The following is a 16,321-nucleotide window of genomic DNA, read 5'->3' as shown; positions in this document are numbered from 1 at the left end:
GAAAGAACACAAACAAATGACAGGAATGTGAAGGGAGAGCTCAACAGGGATGAAGACAAATGGCAATCGGGTCACACAGCCAGTACCTAAGGCAGAGCTACTCTGAGCACCGTCTTTCCACCGTGTGTTTGCTGTCAGCCCAAGACAAAGCAGAGAGCTTGCCCTGAGTGTGAATCAGCACATACTATCTTCATCAAAAAAGTCTTGCTCTGGGAGACAGTGTCAGCTGAACTAAATTGTTTCAGTAACATCACTGATTTCTCTTTGGGTGCAAGATCCTGCCTCCCTGGAGATTGGCAAGGAGGGGCATTGTCCACACCTCAAGAAGCATGGACTTCAGGGCTCCGTGTGCAAAGACCAGGAGCTCCTCTTGCTGCCCCCGTCCCCCCAGGAGTCATTTCCGGAAATGGTGGACATTACCTGTAGCTGCCATTTGCGTGGTACTGCTATGCCCCAGGCATCACCGAACGCTCTGGGTAGTGGTGATCTCTAATAGTCTGATGTATTCTGACGTCCAACAATGAAACTGAGGAGCACAGAGCTAAATCATTTGCCTAAAGTCATAGGATGAATTATTTGGGAGGTCAGGATGGTGAACTCAAGGCTTTAACTCCTAAACTTGGGCTCTTCCTATTGAGTCTGTGGCTCTCCCAAGTTCTCCAAGTTTGCCTATATATACAGAGTTGGAAATTCTGGCCCCAAGAACCTGGCTAGCAGAAGAGCCAGCCAGGATCCTCGGACCACAAGCACACAGGAAGTGAGGGGGTCCAGGTTTGCCCATCTGCCCAGTGTGGCTGGCTGCCAAGCTCACCAGAGAGTAGGGAAGTTCATTGCTTTTGCTCCCCCCACTCCCCCCCACCCCACCCACTGCAGGTGGTCAGGTAGACAGGGGTTGGAAACAACACGCTCTCTCTTTAAAAACTACTGTTTTTCTCTCCCTTAATTGTTGAAAAATATCCCCAAAAGAGCACATGAAACTCAAGCAAGTCAGGAAAAGGAGGAGTTCTTTGCACGCTTCATCATGCTGGTTGTAATCATTTCTATTGGTTTCGGTTTAGTCACTAAGTCATGTGAAACTCTTTTCAACCTTATGGACTGTATGTAGCCCACCAGGTTCCTCTGTCCATGGGATTCTCCAGGCAAGAATAGTGGAGTGAATTGCCATGCCCTTCTCCAGGGAATCTTCCTGACCCAGGAATAGAACCAGGGTCTCCTGAGTTGCAGGCAGATTCTTTACAGACTGAGCTATGACGGAAGCCCTTTAATCATTTCTATTAAATTAAAATAAAACATCAGGTGGAGCAAGACATAGGATTATGAACAATAACCTGGGTTGAGAAATATGTACAATGACTAACCTTAACTCTTTGTGCCAGAGAGTCATTGAAAATAAGGACAGTCATTGAGAACCGGGATGAAGTCTAGAGCAGTGGCTCTCACCTGGGACAGTGCTGTCCCCATGGATATTTGACAAGGTCTGAAAACACTTTTGGTTGTCACAACTGGCAGGGTAGGGGATGGGAGGTTACTGGAGGCCAGAGATGCTATGAAACACCTTAGAGTGCACAGGGAAGCCCCCATCACAGAGAATGATCTGGTCTAGGGACTTCCCTGGGGGTCCAGTGGTTGAGAATCTGCCTTGCAATGCAGGGTCATGGGTTTGATCTCTGGTTGGGGAACTAGGATCCCACATTGCACGCGGCAACAACTGAACCCACCCACTGCAATACATGACACAGTGAGGGTCACACAGGCCACAGCTAAGACCCTAAGCAGCCAAATACATAAATAAATATTTTTTAAAAATAAATATTAAAAAATGATGAAACCTATCATAAAATAAAAAAAAAGAATGATCTGGTCCAAAATGCCAGGAGAATGGAAATTGCAAAAGTTCAGTCTGGAGGTCCCAGGCAGCACACGCTCCAAAGGTTGCAAGCACTTTAGATAAGAAGTCATAAATCTTCCTCAGTGTAGAAAAGAAGTGTTTCAGGAAGTTGTGATCAGTGACGGTTAAGATCAGTACCAGGGGCACCAATCTGAGCTTGGGCATCAGTAGGTCTCTTCTTCTGGCCCTAAGGTGACTTTCTCACTGTGAGGTACTGTGTGATTTACAGTTTCCTACCTATGATATTTTATGGGCTAAACCCAAGAGGCGTGCTTGTGGACTCACCTCACTTCTTCATAGATCAGCCTCATATAGCACTTGTACTTTTGCAGTGGCTTCTAAAATCACAGCACTGAGATTAGGAATATTTAACCAGACTCTGAAGGCCTGCCCAGGCACCCAAAAGAATTAAGATCAAAGCCACAGGATCGATCCACTTGGGGTGGGGGTGGGGATAATTAACTCTTTCCTTCCGAGCATAAACTTCTGTGAGCCAGGAAGTGTGTCTCTGCTTTTATAGCTGTTACCTCCAAGTAGGAAGAATTCAGTTCCCAGATAAAACAGAGAGCAACAGCAGAAGAGAGCTATTTCCTTTGCCTCAGGGACCAACCAACCACAAGGAAGGTGGTCAGGAAGTGCAGGTACCACAAGGAGAGTCCTGTATGTTCAGGGCAGAGAACACAGCAGCACTGGTGGGGAACACACTCCAAACACCCCACAGGAGGGGTGTCCTGTAATCCTGAGCAGGTCACTGAACCTTCTCTAACTCAGTCTCCTCCTCTGTAAGATAAGTAGCCACCCCAGTTATCCAAGGGAGCAGAGTAAATATGAAGTGTGTAGAAGAAGAGTGTTCAGTAACAAACACTTGGCAAGAGTTTAACAGAGTTCACACTGTCGAAGGGTTTCCTCAATGGCTCAGTGGTAAAGAATCCGCCTGCCAATGCAGGAGACTCGAATTCAATCCCTGGGTCGGGAAGATCCTTTGGAGTAGGAAATGGCAACCCACTGCAGTATTCTCGTCTTGGAAATCCCACAGAAAGAGGAGCCTGGCGGGCTATATAGTCCGCAGGGTTGCAAAGAGTTGGACACGACTTAGTGACAAAACAACAGTAACAACAACATGCTATCTAAATTTTCATCGTCTGCAGCCCAAAATGAGGATGTCTACTGGGTTTGGCCCTTGGGGACAGACTAACTGGAGGAAGTCACAGGATGACAGCTTTTTAGAAAGCACGGCTGCCCCTCCTACAGTCAGCCTGTTAACCATGAACTGATGCGGTAAGTATTGGGTTGGCCATAAAGTTCTTCAGGTTTTTCTACAAGATGTTATGGAAAAGCCTGAATAAACTTTTTGGCCAACCCAATACTTTGTATTCTGTCTCCCAACTTTGCGGACGACTCTGCATCCTAACCCTCGACCCCAGATGGGGATCCAGGCAGAACCAAGCAAAGGACCCCTCTCCCACCAAGAGCCACAGCTGGAAGGTAGCAGAGTTGGCGTTTGAACTCCTATCCGCTTGACGCCCTAAAGGCAGCCCCAGGGAGGTGCTGGGAACCTGAGGACACAGGAGACCAGGGGTCTCCGACTCACCCACTTCCAAGATCTCCTGGCACTTCTCGCACTGCTCCTTCATCCACAGGCATCCCGTGGAGTTGTGGCGGATCTCCTTGCACACAGTGCGGTCACTGTTTTCTGGGGACACACAAGGGAAGTCACACGGAGCAACATGGGCCGCCCCATCTCTCTGAGCCCTTCCACACCACTGTCTGGCCCTTTGAGATGGTTCTGCAGGCAGAGCAGGTTGGCATCTGGCTGTCTGCCTGCAGAAAGACACAGGCTTGGGTCAGCAGTGGGACTCCCTGCAGCAGGACCAGGAGGTGGTTCCCAGGGCCCCCTGAGCTGGGTATGGCCTCCCTCTCACCATTGCCACCTGCTGACACCTCTCCCACCTCCACATTTTCTGATCCGTCCATACTTCTCTTTGGCATTATAACCTGCTTTGCTCTGCATTCTGTCTGGCTCATTTCTCTCCCCCTCGCCAGGCAGCAAGCCCCTTGAAGGCAGGAGTAAGATTCACCTTGGAACCTCCTTATAACACAGGGTGCCCCACCCCCGACCTTAAGATATGCAGTAAATGCTTATTCAAGTCAATTTGTCATTTAGCCGCTAAGTCATGTCTGACTCTTTTGTGACCCCATGGACTGTAGCCCGCCAGGTTCCTGCTGTCCATGGGATTCTCCAGGCAAGAATACTGGAGTGGGTTGCCATTTCCTTATCCAGGGGATCTTCCTGACCCAGGGATTGAACCCATGTCTCCTGCACTGGAAGGTGGGTTCTTCACCACTGAGCCGCCAGGGAGGCCCATTCAAGCCAATACCCTCCTGTATTTCCAATCCATTACAAGCCAAGCCCCAGTGCCAGTCAAACTGTAGCATTTAGGAGATGGGGTTGGCCAACCAGGGTCTACTGATTCACTGAAAGAAGACACTTCTAAAAGTTTTGGCTTTTCATGTCCATGTTAGAGTTCATTCATTCAAAAGATACTACTCACTGTGTGCCCATTCTCTACCAGACCCTAAGGTTATAGCCACGAACAGCTGAGCTGTTCTCACTCATAGCAGACATTACCAATAGATCACGACACTCTGGGCTCCAATGCAGCCAGAACTAATCAGTTGCAAATGGCATGTGAAATGAAGCTGTGATACTGTGATTTATCGTAAGAAACATATATATGGTCTGGTTCCTGACAAGGAGGTCCTAAATCTCTTGGAATTTCCCATGATAAGAGCAATCAAGCTGTCTTTGCTTTGTTAGGGAAGTAACTTTTTGAAAGTTTCTGAACTTCCTGATGTTCAAGCTGGTTTTAGAAAAGGCAGAGGAACTAGAGATCAAATTGCCAACATCCGCTGGATCATGGAAAAAGCAAGAGAGTTCCAGAAAAACATCTATTTCTGCTTTATTGACTATGCCAAAGCCTTTGACTGTGTGGATCACAATAAACTGTGGAAAATTCTGAAAGAGATGGGAATACCAGACCACCTGATCTGCCTCTTGAGAAATCTGTATGCAGGTCAGGAAGCAACAGTTAGAACTGGACATGGAACAACTGACTGGTTCCAAATAGGAAAAGGAGTACGTCAAGGCTGTATATTGTCACCCTGTTTATTTAACTTCTATGCAGAGTACATCATGAGAAACGCTGGACTGAAAGAAACACAAGCTGGAATCAAGATTGCCAGGAGAAATATCAATAACCTCAGATATACAGATGACACCACCCTTATGGCAGAAAGTGAAGAGAAACTAAAAAGCCTCTTGATGAAGATGAAAATGGAGAGTGAAAAAGTTGGCTTAAAGCTCAACATTCAGAAAACTAAGATCATGGCATCCGGTCCCATCACTTCATGGGAAATAGATGGGGAAACAGTGGAAACAGTGTCAAGACTTTATTTTTCTGGGCTCCAAAATCACTACAGATGGTGACTGCAGCCATGAAATTAAAAGACGCTTACTCCTTGGAAGGAAAGTTATGACCAACCTAGATAGCATATTCAAAAGCAGAGACATTACTTTGCCAACAAAGGTTCGTCTAGTCAAGGCTATGGTTTTTCCTGTGGTCATGTATGGATGTGAGAGTTGGACTGTGAAGAAGGCTGAGCGCCGAAGAACTGATGCTTTTGAACTGTGGTGTTGGAGAAGACTCTTGAGAGTCCTTGGACTGCAAGGAGATCCAACCAGTCCATTCTGAAGGAGATCAGCCCTGGGATTTCTTTGGAAGGAATGATGCTAAAGCTGAAACTCCAGTACTTTGGCCACCTCATGTGAAAAGTTTACTCATTGGAAAAGACTCTGATGCTGGGAGGGATTGGGGGCAAGAGGAGAAGGGGATGACAGAGGATGAGATGGCTGGATGGCATCACTGACTCGATGGACATGAGTCTGAGTGAACTCCGGGAGTTGGTGATGGACAGGGAGGCCTGGCGTGCTGCGATTCATAGGGTTGCAAAGAGTCAGACACGACTGAGTGACTGATCTGATCTGAAGGATGGGGGCTGATTGATGGGAGAGCCAACTACATGATTAAAGGGTTAGAACTTTTAGCTCCAGCCCCTGATTTCTAGGGAGGGGAGAGAGAGGCTGGAGATTAAATCAATGACCAATGGTCAATGATTTAATCAACCGTGCCTCTGTAACGAAGCCTCTATGAAATCCAAAAGGATGGGTTGGGAAGCTTCTGGGTTGATGAACACATGCACCAATGAGACACAAGAGCCTGCTGACTCAGAGAGGACATGAAGGCTCCCCAGCCCTCCCCATCCCTTTTTCTGGGCATCTCTTCCATCTGGCTGTTCTTGACTTATACCCTTTTATTTTTATTACTTTTTTTAATGGATGACCAATGGGCTAGTCACCCATTGGTGGCTTTTTTAAAAATGATTTTACTTATTTTTGATTTTTAAAATTTATCTCTGGTTGTGTCAGGCCTTAGTTGTGTCACGCGGGATCTTTCATTGCGGTACACAGGCTTAACTGCCCTGTGGCACTGGGATCCTAGTTCCCCAAGCAGGGTTCGAACTCATGTTCCCTGCACTGCAAGGTAGATACTTAACCTCTGGACCACTGGGGAAGACTTCCCCAGTGGTCCAGATATAACCCAAGATATATCCTTTAATAATAAATTGATTATCTAGTATGTAAAATGTTTTCCCGGGGTTCTGTGGGCTTCTTGAACAAATTAATTGAACCCAAGGGGATGCTGGGTTCCACTTGCAGTGTAAGAGATATGGGTTTGATGCCTGGGTCAGGAAGATCCCTGGGAGAAAGAAATGGCAACTCACTCCAGTATTCTTGCCTGGGGAATCCCATGGACAGAGGAGCCTGTCAGGCTACAGTCCATGGGGTTGGAAAGAGTTGGACATGACTTAATGACTCAACAACAATAAAAGGAAGCGGTCATGGAACACTCTAATCTACAGCCAGCCAGTCAGAAGCACAGGTGACCACCTGGATTCATGATTGGCGGTTGAAATCGGGGGTGGGAGTGGTGGGGCAGACTTGTGGGACTGAGCCCTGAAGCTGTGGGGTCTGATGTTGTCTCTAGGTAGATGGGGTCCGACTTGAGTTGAACTGCAGGGCACCCGGCTGGTGTGGGAGAACCCCTTGGTAGGGAAATCCCCACACTTGGAACTCGGTGCAGAATCAAAGAAGCATATTCAGTTCTCATTCCCCTGCCCGAGACATGCTGTGCTGAAGGGGCAGGGAGCCTTGTCACCTGGTGGCCAACCAATCCTGAGTCGCTTCTGCACACAGGAGCATAGAACTTCATGCAGATCTGCTTCAGGCAGGGCTTACACTCGTCCCAGAGGGCCGTCGTGGTCTTATTGCACACCCCCTGGGATGCTTTCAGCTTGGTTTCGGAATCCCTGGTGTCATTCAGGGGGTTCTGGGGGATGACACAGGCTGGCTTAGCCACAGAAACCACGGGCTTCCCCTTCCTGAAGCAGGCATGGGTGCCCACCCCTAACTCTGCCCAACCTGGCACATGGGTGCTTATTTCCATCCTGCTCTGGCTCACAAGTTCCCACATTTGCCACCAGGATGTCCCTTCTCATCTGGTTTTAAACATCCTCCCATCTTCATCCTGCTCGTTAGTCCTTTCTGGCCACTAGAGCCCATCTAGACATCTTTCTCTGATGCTGCACCTAATGTCTTTACCCCAAGACTTCCCCCTTCTCACTAAATACCCCACTTTATACTCTCAACTTCAGGAATTTAAATATCATCTTCCAAAGCTTCCTTGAATCTTATTTTTCTATGGCAACCACAGTCTGCAGCATGCCATGGGAATAGGTAAGTTTCTGAAATCAAAATCACACCTGCTACCAAAAGTCTCTAACATGACCATGACATTTGATCCAGTAATTCTGCAGGAATCTATCCCAAGGAATTCCTGCAATCAAGGAAAAATCTGTATGCCTGAAGATATTTTTTACAATATTCATAAATGGCAAAAAAAAAAAAAAAAACTGGAGTTAACTCAGATGTTCAAAACTAGGGGACAAGTTAAGGAAATAGTACTACCTACAAATGGTAGCTAGGACAGCATTACCAAGGATGTTTGTAATAAGTGTTAAATATTATAATAAGCATTTCTCATGTTAAAAAATTAATGAGTTTGAGTACAGCCACTGTCCAAAAAGTACAGAGGAGAAAAAATAGTAAGAAATAGATCAAACGTAGGTATCCTTAGATACCTAAGGAATTGTCCTAAAGTAAAAGGATTATGGAAAAACTTTTCTTCTGCTTTTCTATATTAAAATCTTGAAAAATAAGTGTTTTACTCTTCAAAGAATGAAGTAGACCATCTATACCCCCAGATGAAGCTGCACTAGGAATGTCTGAGCAGGAGGAGCCATGTGAAATCTTCTCCTGCTCCATGTCCCCTGTCCCCTGGTCTGTGTCCACTGCCTCTTGCTCCCAAATGGGGAAGGCCACCACACCTTCTATGAGGCCAAGTCACAGGCAGTTCCTTTCTTTCCAGTTCTCATATTTCTCAACTGAGAAGTCATGAAGTCTTTCTCCAAACATGATGTGCTTTATAGAACCTGGATTGTCAAATATTAAATTCCAGTGAGAAACAAGATATTCCAGTGAGAAACAAACATTCAAGAACAAGACTTGCCACATCTCCGTGGAGTCTAGGAGGTTTCTCATAGCATGGCGGGAATTTCTACTCATACCAAGAAAGGGCATTAAGTTTCAGAGAAAGTTAGAGCTGCACCCAGGCCAACATTTCTTCAAGTGGCTACCATGAAATTGTGCTCCAAGCTATCAGGAAAAAAATAAATGGATTCCCTGGTCAATTGGATTTGGAAAGCACTTGGGTTAAATGAAGTTACATGTGTTTCTTTACCACAGAACTTCTCTGAGTCTTTATAATGATTTCACCCCACACATCAGGGACCATAGGCTGCATCTCAGCATCTCTGTCATTAGGGGTAGGGTAGCAATCAGCGTAGAATTTGAGGATTCCCTGACAAAGACTATTGATTTTTTAAATAAGCTGGGCTTCCCAGGTGGCGGTAATGGTAAGAACACGCCTGCCAGTGCAAGAGACATTTAAGAGACGTGCGTTTGATCCCTGGATCAGAAAGATCCCCTGGAAGAGGAAATGGCCACATGCTCCAGTATTCTTGCCTGGAGAATCCCATGGACAGAGGAGCCTGGCGGGCTACAGTCCATGGGGTCTCAAAGAGTTGGACACAACTGAGGGACTGAGCACAGCACAAATAAGCTGTTTGTCGAATGACAGTGGCTTAGTTGTGTATGCTCACTGTTGGACTTAGGTGTCTCCTTACAAAGTAGTCCAGAACTCAGACGTGGGCAATACAGTGTGTGCCTGCTATACCCCCAAAGGTATTACCCACACTAGATAAGCTTCCTGAAGGTAGGGTGCCATTCCCCTTCTAACCCGTGACAGTGACAGACCCTACCCAAAGCCGACGTTGGAGCCTGCACACAATCGGGGTTTAGAAAAATCTATTGAAATGAATCTGGCAGCAGGCTTGTAACGAAACCAGATCCAAAATCTCATCTCTTGAAGCTTTCAAAAGCAAATAAACCTTCCCTATTTGTTAACCACAGCCCCTGGTATCAGATGACACAGTGGGGGAGGAAGGAGGGCAGGTCACCATGGCAACCTGGCAGGGCACCTGGAGGAGCAAGGGCCACTCCCTCCCTCCAGCACAGAGGATCAAGGTTGGGGCCACGGAGCTCTTCCTTACCTCTTTCTTCTTCTTGGCTTCCTCTAGGGAGCTGTGCAGTAATTTGCGCTCTTCGTTGGTTTGTTCTATTTGGGTCTTTATCTGTTTCACCTCCTTGAGGGCATTTTAAATTTCTTTATTCACATACTTACTCCCCTCGGTGGACATTTCTGCAGGAAAAGGGCAGAGAGGTGGATGATGTGAGTGGGTGGTGCTGGGAATACAATCCTGGAACCATTTGAAAGGGTCAGAAAGGCCAGTGGATCTAGGGGCTGCCATGGCTGGGGTCCCCCTGGCAAGCAGCCTTCAGGGTCCCAGCTTCACTCTGACACAGGTTCCATTCCAGGTTCCATCTCCAGGGCGCACTAAAGACCCAGGGCCTGAGAATCAATTACCCAGCTGCTCAGAAATGCAAACACTGGAGCAGACACACCCAGAGAAATAACCCAGTCTGCCCCTGGGGCTCTGGAGGAGCAGCCTAACTAACTGCAGAAGAAAATGTTCAAGGAAAAAAAAAAAAAATCCTGGAAGCATAATTTGATGTTTAAGCATCAAAATATAAAATAGTATCCTTTTGGATACAGTCCTTTCTGGAAAGCAGTTTAAGCAAACATCTGAACTTCGTCTTTGTTCCAATGCATGGTGTCAGGTGACAGGGACACCGAGGTGACTTAATTACACCATCACACAAGGAGACTGATCAGACATACCACATCGTTTGACAAATACGATGAGACAATGTTACTAAAGTACTAAAAGTAATAGCCCACGCTTCTCTGGTGCTTATCCTGGGCCAGGCACCGTGCTGGATGCTTCATATGCATTTTATCTAAGACTCTCAACACTGCCTTCACCTCATTGCATAAATGAGGATGAAGAATCATAATGAGATCAAGATACTCACCCACAGTTATACAGCTGGGAGGGTGGAGATAGACTCCCACCCACCTCTGATCTCAACATTTGGTTTTCTAACTACTACCCCAGAGAGTTGGTCAGCTCGCAGGACAAGAGTGGAGCAGAGGGAAGATGGGTGTCAGGAAGGACCTAGCAGAAGAGGGGAACCAAAAGCTGGGCTCTGAAGGATGATAAGCCCTCCTAATGAATTATATTTTCTCTTTCCTGAACCCAGAGCATTGGTTTTGTAGGTGGAAAGGTGGCAGACACAGGTAGTAAGCGTTATGGAAACTCAAGGGGGAAGTCCACAGAGGCCCCAATGGTCCAGGCTTCATGGAGCTTCAGGGGGAGCTGTGTGGGTACTGGGCCAAGCTGAATGGGAAGAGAACAGCCAGATGAGATACAAGATCCAGAAAGGGCTTGGGGTCCACTTGAAAGTGCCTGGAAGCCAACCTGACCACAAAGAGCCTTGACTAGCAACAGGGAGCTCAGAGAAGGACCCAGGCAGAGCAAACCAGACCTCATGCACAGGTCAGAGATGGGCTCTGACCCTTGGGGTCCTGACATGCCGGGAGCCGGTGAGGCATTCCACTCGTGACAAAGGTCATGAGGAAGGAGGCTCAGCATACGCAAAGGCGGGATCGAGCCTCAGGAGTCCGCCTGGATATTCTCGAGCATCTACCCCCCAAAAAAACCAGAGTCTGCCTACTGTGTTGCTTTGTGCTCTCACCTCTGACTCTACTGGGGGCTGTCCCCTACCACCATCTCGCTCTCTCTGTCAAAGAGTTAACTTACAGCTCCAATTAATAAAGTTCCTGGGCAATTAGGAGTGTTTAAATCCAAACCCCTCAGATGGCTCTCTAACTCGCCTGACAAGTTTACCCGGACTCCTGCAGCTATGCATACGATTGTTTACAGTCTCCTAGCCTCCAGAGGCACGGGAAGCTTAAGATATTCAAATAGCTTAGAGCCTCTGAGAGAGTTAAAAACTGTCAGAATAAACTAGTAAAGGATTTCATTGATGAGTCAATGCTTGTTGCCAAGTTTTCACATCCCCTGAATTGTATCCTTGAATGTGTATTAATTAATAGTGGGTATGTAGAAAAAATAAGTAGTGGCCTTGGTGTTAGTAACTTTAGACCCTTAAGGTAATAAATTCTTTCCTTTGTTGTAAACCCATTACACATCCGCCCTATAGGAATGTAATTTTATCTTTGGAAGATGGCGCCAAACCTTAAAATAATTACTCTTAGAGAAAATAAGTCTTTGTTGATAAGTCCTTGTCAAGAGTCATAAAATGTTAGTAGGCCTTCTGGCCAGAAGATGATGTAAATCACCTAAACCATTTGTATACGATAAATTTGCAGGAAAGAAACCCTGGTTTTTGATAAGAATCAAAGACTGCTGACTTTGCATCCCCTATTATCCTCTATGTGTAACTTAGGGTATAAAAGCCCCTGTTAAAAATAAAGCTACAGGCCTTGTTCACCAACGTTTGGTCTCCCCATGTCATTCTTCCCTTTAACTTCCAGCTGAGTCTCCATCTGGAGCGCGGAACCCACCACGCTTACTAATTATGCCTGGGCTTCTAAGACCCACTCGAGAAGGTGTCTAGGGTGAGGCACCCTCCGCTATTCGAGAGGGCGCCTGCGGCCTACGTAAGTGGTGCAAACTTCTTGTCTTGAAGTTTTATCGGTCTCCCGCGTAAACCAAGCTACTCAGCCTCTTTTCTCCACTGAATTTTCCTACTGAGCTATCCTCATTCTATTATTCTTTATATCTCTAATTAGCATATAAATAGTCGCCTAGGCCGTCTCTCCTTCGAATACCCTGGATCAGCTGGGGCTGGTCCCCGGCACTGACAGAAGGGCATGACCGGTCACTTATCCCGGAGCTCTTTGCCCGAGATTGCCCGGCCACTCTCCCAGCTGAGCAGCAGCCCCATCAACAGCAGGAGAGTCTTCAGCTTGCCTCCTTCTCCAATTCTGGAATCCCAGCAAGCCTCTGTTTGGAGAGAACAGGGGACTGTCATGGTAATAGCTAGACAGCCCGCTGTGTCCAGCCCAGCCTGCTGCCTGCTTTCCTGGAGCCCTGCTGAGGCCTGGCCCTCCACTATGCCCTCAGCTCACATCCCAGGGACTTGACAAGAAAGGATCACTCTTGCCACTGGGCACTTTCAAAAGAAAGTGGAGGCAGCGGGGTACCGGGAAGAACCCCAGGAAAGCGGCCTAATACAGAAGAAATAAGGATCTGGAGTTGGAACCACTGGACTCGGGTCCAAGCCACCCTCCTCCTGCTCCTCCTCCTCCCCTCCCCTTCCTTCTTCTCTTCCCATCATAGCTGACTATGCCTGCAAAAGACACATGAGATTTCTGCATCCAGAGAAGGCGTCTATCTCAACAAACTCAACTCTGAAAACACCTCTCTTGGGTCACTCATCCAGCCTCTCACATCCCCCTAAAGTGGGGACTGCAGCCCTGAACACATCCAGTCCCCTGCTGTCGGCATCACCAATCAACCACAGCACCATTCCCCAACCAAGCCTCAACACCTCCCAAAAGTGCTTTTCAAGGGCCTGAAGCAGTGATAGCCTCAGACCCTCTGGGTCGACACAGGGAAATAAGTCCATTTATCATCCCCAGTGTGAGACTCGAGGCAGGAGGCATGGATGGGAGTAGAGTGAGGCGAGGAGGACAGTGGTCTTCAGGGAGTATAGAGAGGGAGGGGCAAGGCCAAAGGGATTGGTGGGGTGTGGCACTGTGGGGGGGGAAGGAGCCTCCCCAGAAGAAGTCCTGCTGGGAGCAGCGCTTCTCTGCTCCACCAGGTCCCTTTCACTTGGCTGGTCCCTCTAAGCCCACAGCAGGGCACCTCCCAAGGTCCTCCCACCATCACTTGACTAGCTGCCCTGAGCCCTGGACCAGCTGGTCTTACACAATGGATCCTTTCCCCAAAGCTGAAGTTGTTGCAAAACAAAAATCCCTCTCCCTGCATCCCTCTCCCATCCCGCACCCCTCCTCCTCACAACTGCTCATCTGAACTTACCCACTTCATCCTAACAAGAACGGGAAGGGGCTCTCCCCTTCCTGAAACGATGCACACCCTGAAGCCGTTCTCAGCTCCTCCACAGGTCCACTGGGACCCTTGGGAGAAAATGAATAAGGCAAGTCTCTCCTGAGACACAATTAGTAAGGCAGCTGGGCTGTGGTCCCTGAGTAGAGTAGCGTGGGAGAGGAGAGCGGGTCACTGCCCTCTGCAGAGATGGTGGGTGGGCAGCTAAGCCAAGGTGCTAGTTCAGGTCTGCCAGACACTGCCCCTGCTACTCACTGAGGCCTGAAACACCTGGAGCACAGACAGAGGCTTTGTCATGCCAGAGAGAGAAAGCCAGAGAGAAACACCCCTCCAGCAGAGCACTCCTCCCCCATAAGTGAAGGCTTTGTAGAAATCATACCCCAGCCTTTGAAATAGGCTGTGACTGGAAGACAGGGCATTGGGTCCTGAAGAAAAGAGACTCAGGGAAGCCAAAGGCAGGAGCGCTGGATGAGGAGTCCGGAAACCCAGGGGTCAGTACAGGATCTCCCATCAGGAGCCTGGGGACCATGGGAGTCATGGAGCTGAGAGCTGGGACAGGGACCTGTCTCCCACCCAATCACCTCAGAGGTAAGGCAGAACCCAGAAACAGGCTGGGGCTCCCCAAGGCCTGCAACAAGCTGGTGGCAACCCCAGGATGAGAACCCAGCCCTCCCAATCCCCCAGCCCAGTGTTCTTTCCTTGACACCAAGTCACTGATATCTGAGCCTCAGTTTCTCCATCTGTAAAATGGACGTAATACAGATCTCAGAGATGTGAATGTGTTCTGTAAACACAAGGGTCTTATGTCATCTTTGCAAATTCTGACTCCTTCAAAAATAGACGTAGGACCAGTTGTGGGCACTGGCACAGTATCTTTTGGGGAAGTGGGAGGAGGTGGCACGTAGAGAGGGACAGAGGAAAGGAAGCAGGCACACAGAGGCCACCTGTGGTCCCTCCCTGCTGCTGACTCCTTTAAAGTATCTGGGAAGTAGCCGGGAGTCTTGTTACCACACTAGATTCTGATTCCGAGACTACTGTGCTAACACACATGCAGATGATATTGACACTAGCCCAAGGGCAGTACGGGAACAGTGGCTGTGCAGCCAAATTGCCCTCCCTTTGCACCGACTCCCCTCCCCTCCCCTCCCATCTTCAGACTAGGGCACCTGGTTGCCAACTGCTCTGATTAAACAAGCCTCTCAAAGGCTCTCCTTTCCCCAGAGGAAGCCATGGGGAAGACACTGTCACGCGGAGTAAGCTGCAAGGTTCAAAGCCCAAGCTCCTCTCCTACTCCATCCCAAAATATAGCAAACTCAATCAAAAAGAAAAACAAAACAATTGCCAGTAATTCACACCTTCCAGAGGCAACCATTAGCACTGTGGTATCTCTCCTCTTTTCCGTGCATTTGCATAGAATTGGATCCTTTACATCCACTATCTTCAAATACACTCTAAAAGCACAGTTTTGCAGCTGTGTAATAGTCTCTTATCTGGTGTACCTTATTTTGCCATCCCACATGGCTGATCTTTTAAATTGTCTGTAATTTCCAACTATTATTATAACGAAGTCTCAAAAGCATCCTGTTACAATACCAGTACTTACTCTTTAATTCCTAACCCCACTCTTAAATAGTAATAATCAGCTTCTTTTTTCAATAGGTCCAGAAATTCTGAAAGGTCAAGACTTGGGTTCTAATCGCAATTCTGATACCTGTTTTCTGTTTATCTTTGGAGATTTTTCTTTCTGTTTATCCTTCCAGATTTTCATTTATAAGATGTGACAGTTTGAATCAGATGTCTGAAACCTGATGGAGGTTGTGTGACGTTTCTCTGATGTACTCTGGTGCTTTAGGAAGCAGCTCTGCCACTCCAGCAGCAGCGTCAGTTCTCCAAATGTCAGTTTCCCCATCTTCACAAAAGGAGGTTCACTAACATCTATCCTGTTTACCCCACAGAATTGTGATTGGAGTTCATAAACAAAGAGGCTCCCGAGTCCCTGCCTGTACGCCGACCCCACAATTTTCGGTCCCCAACTCGGTTCCCTGGCGATGGGGCTCCAGCCACTTCCCTTCCCTGGATCTTCCGACTCCACCCAAAGCGCCCCCTCTGACAGCCCGGGGACTACCAGCGATCATCCTCTCCTCGCCTGGCGGCCCCCCACCCCCAGCCGTACGCTTGTCTTCCCGGCGGCGGGGCTGCACAGGGGACTGGAAGAGTGGGGACTTCTCACCCGTCAGCGCCGCCCACAAGCTTCCGGCGACGCCGCGTGCACTGCACGGTGAAGCTCCCGTGTTTATAGCGCTCCGCTGCGTATACACCCACTTTGGGAATGGCTCCAAACCTGCAGGACACCCAAAGAATGCCGTAGAAAGCACCGAGAGCTTTCCGGAAGCCGGCGCGGGAAGCGGGCGGAGATACAGGGGGTGGGCATTTGGGGAGGTGGGTGAGGTGCAGCACCCGGCGCGGGGCATAGGGGGGCGCTTTGGCACCGCGAAAGGCTCGGGCGGAGACAGACGCTGGGGCGCGGGGTCGCACCCAAGGGGCTCAGAGCCGGAGCACGGCGCCCCAGAAGGGGAGAGCCTGAGTTAACATGCACGGCGAGCGCCCAGCTCCGCAGGAGTGGAGGGATGCTCCGCGCCCCTGCCTGGTCCCTCAGATCAGATCAGATCAGTCGCTCAATCGTGTCCGACTCTTTGCGAC

At 48.5% G+C, this 16,321-nt stretch overlaps 1 protein-coding gene across 6 annotated transcripts in view; it reads right to left on the bottom strand.

Moving 5' to 3' along the window:
* Positions 1-16,036, bottom strand: part of LOC102282203 (clusterin-like) — a 30,232-nt gene extending 14,196 nt beyond the window's left edge. For 3 of the 6 annotated variants that reach the window (XR_011465100.1, XM_070375483.1, XM_070375482.1), the window contains exons 1-3: positions 15,852-16,036; positions 9,677-9,825; positions 3,480-3,581 (exon numbers count right to left, since the gene is read on the bottom strand). Coding sequence is in view for 4 of the 6 variants with exons in the window: in XM_070375483.1 (XP_070231584.1) it covers positions 3,480-3,522 (43 nt within the window). In the remaining 2 variants the exon portion in view is untranslated. Of the gene's footprint in view, positions 1-420; positions 555-3,479; positions 3,582-9,676; positions 9,826-15,332; positions 15,796-15,851 lie in introns of those variants that run through there. The other 3 variants (XM_070375485.1, XR_011465101.1, XM_070375484.1) reach the window with 3 other exon arrangements.
* Positions 16,037-16,321: the final 285 nt, after the last annotated feature.

The sequence above is a fragment of the Bos mutus genome, chromosome 8 (genome assembly GCF_027580195.1).
Source record: "Bos mutus isolate GX-2022 chromosome 8, NWIPB_WYAK_1.1, whole genome shotgun sequence".
In the NCBI taxonomy this organism is placed as follows: Eukaryota; Metazoa; Chordata; class Mammalia; order Artiodactyla; family Bovidae; genus Bos; species Bos mutus.
Note: the sequence above shows the minus strand (reverse complement) of the source record. Positions and strands in the feature narration are given on the sequence as shown.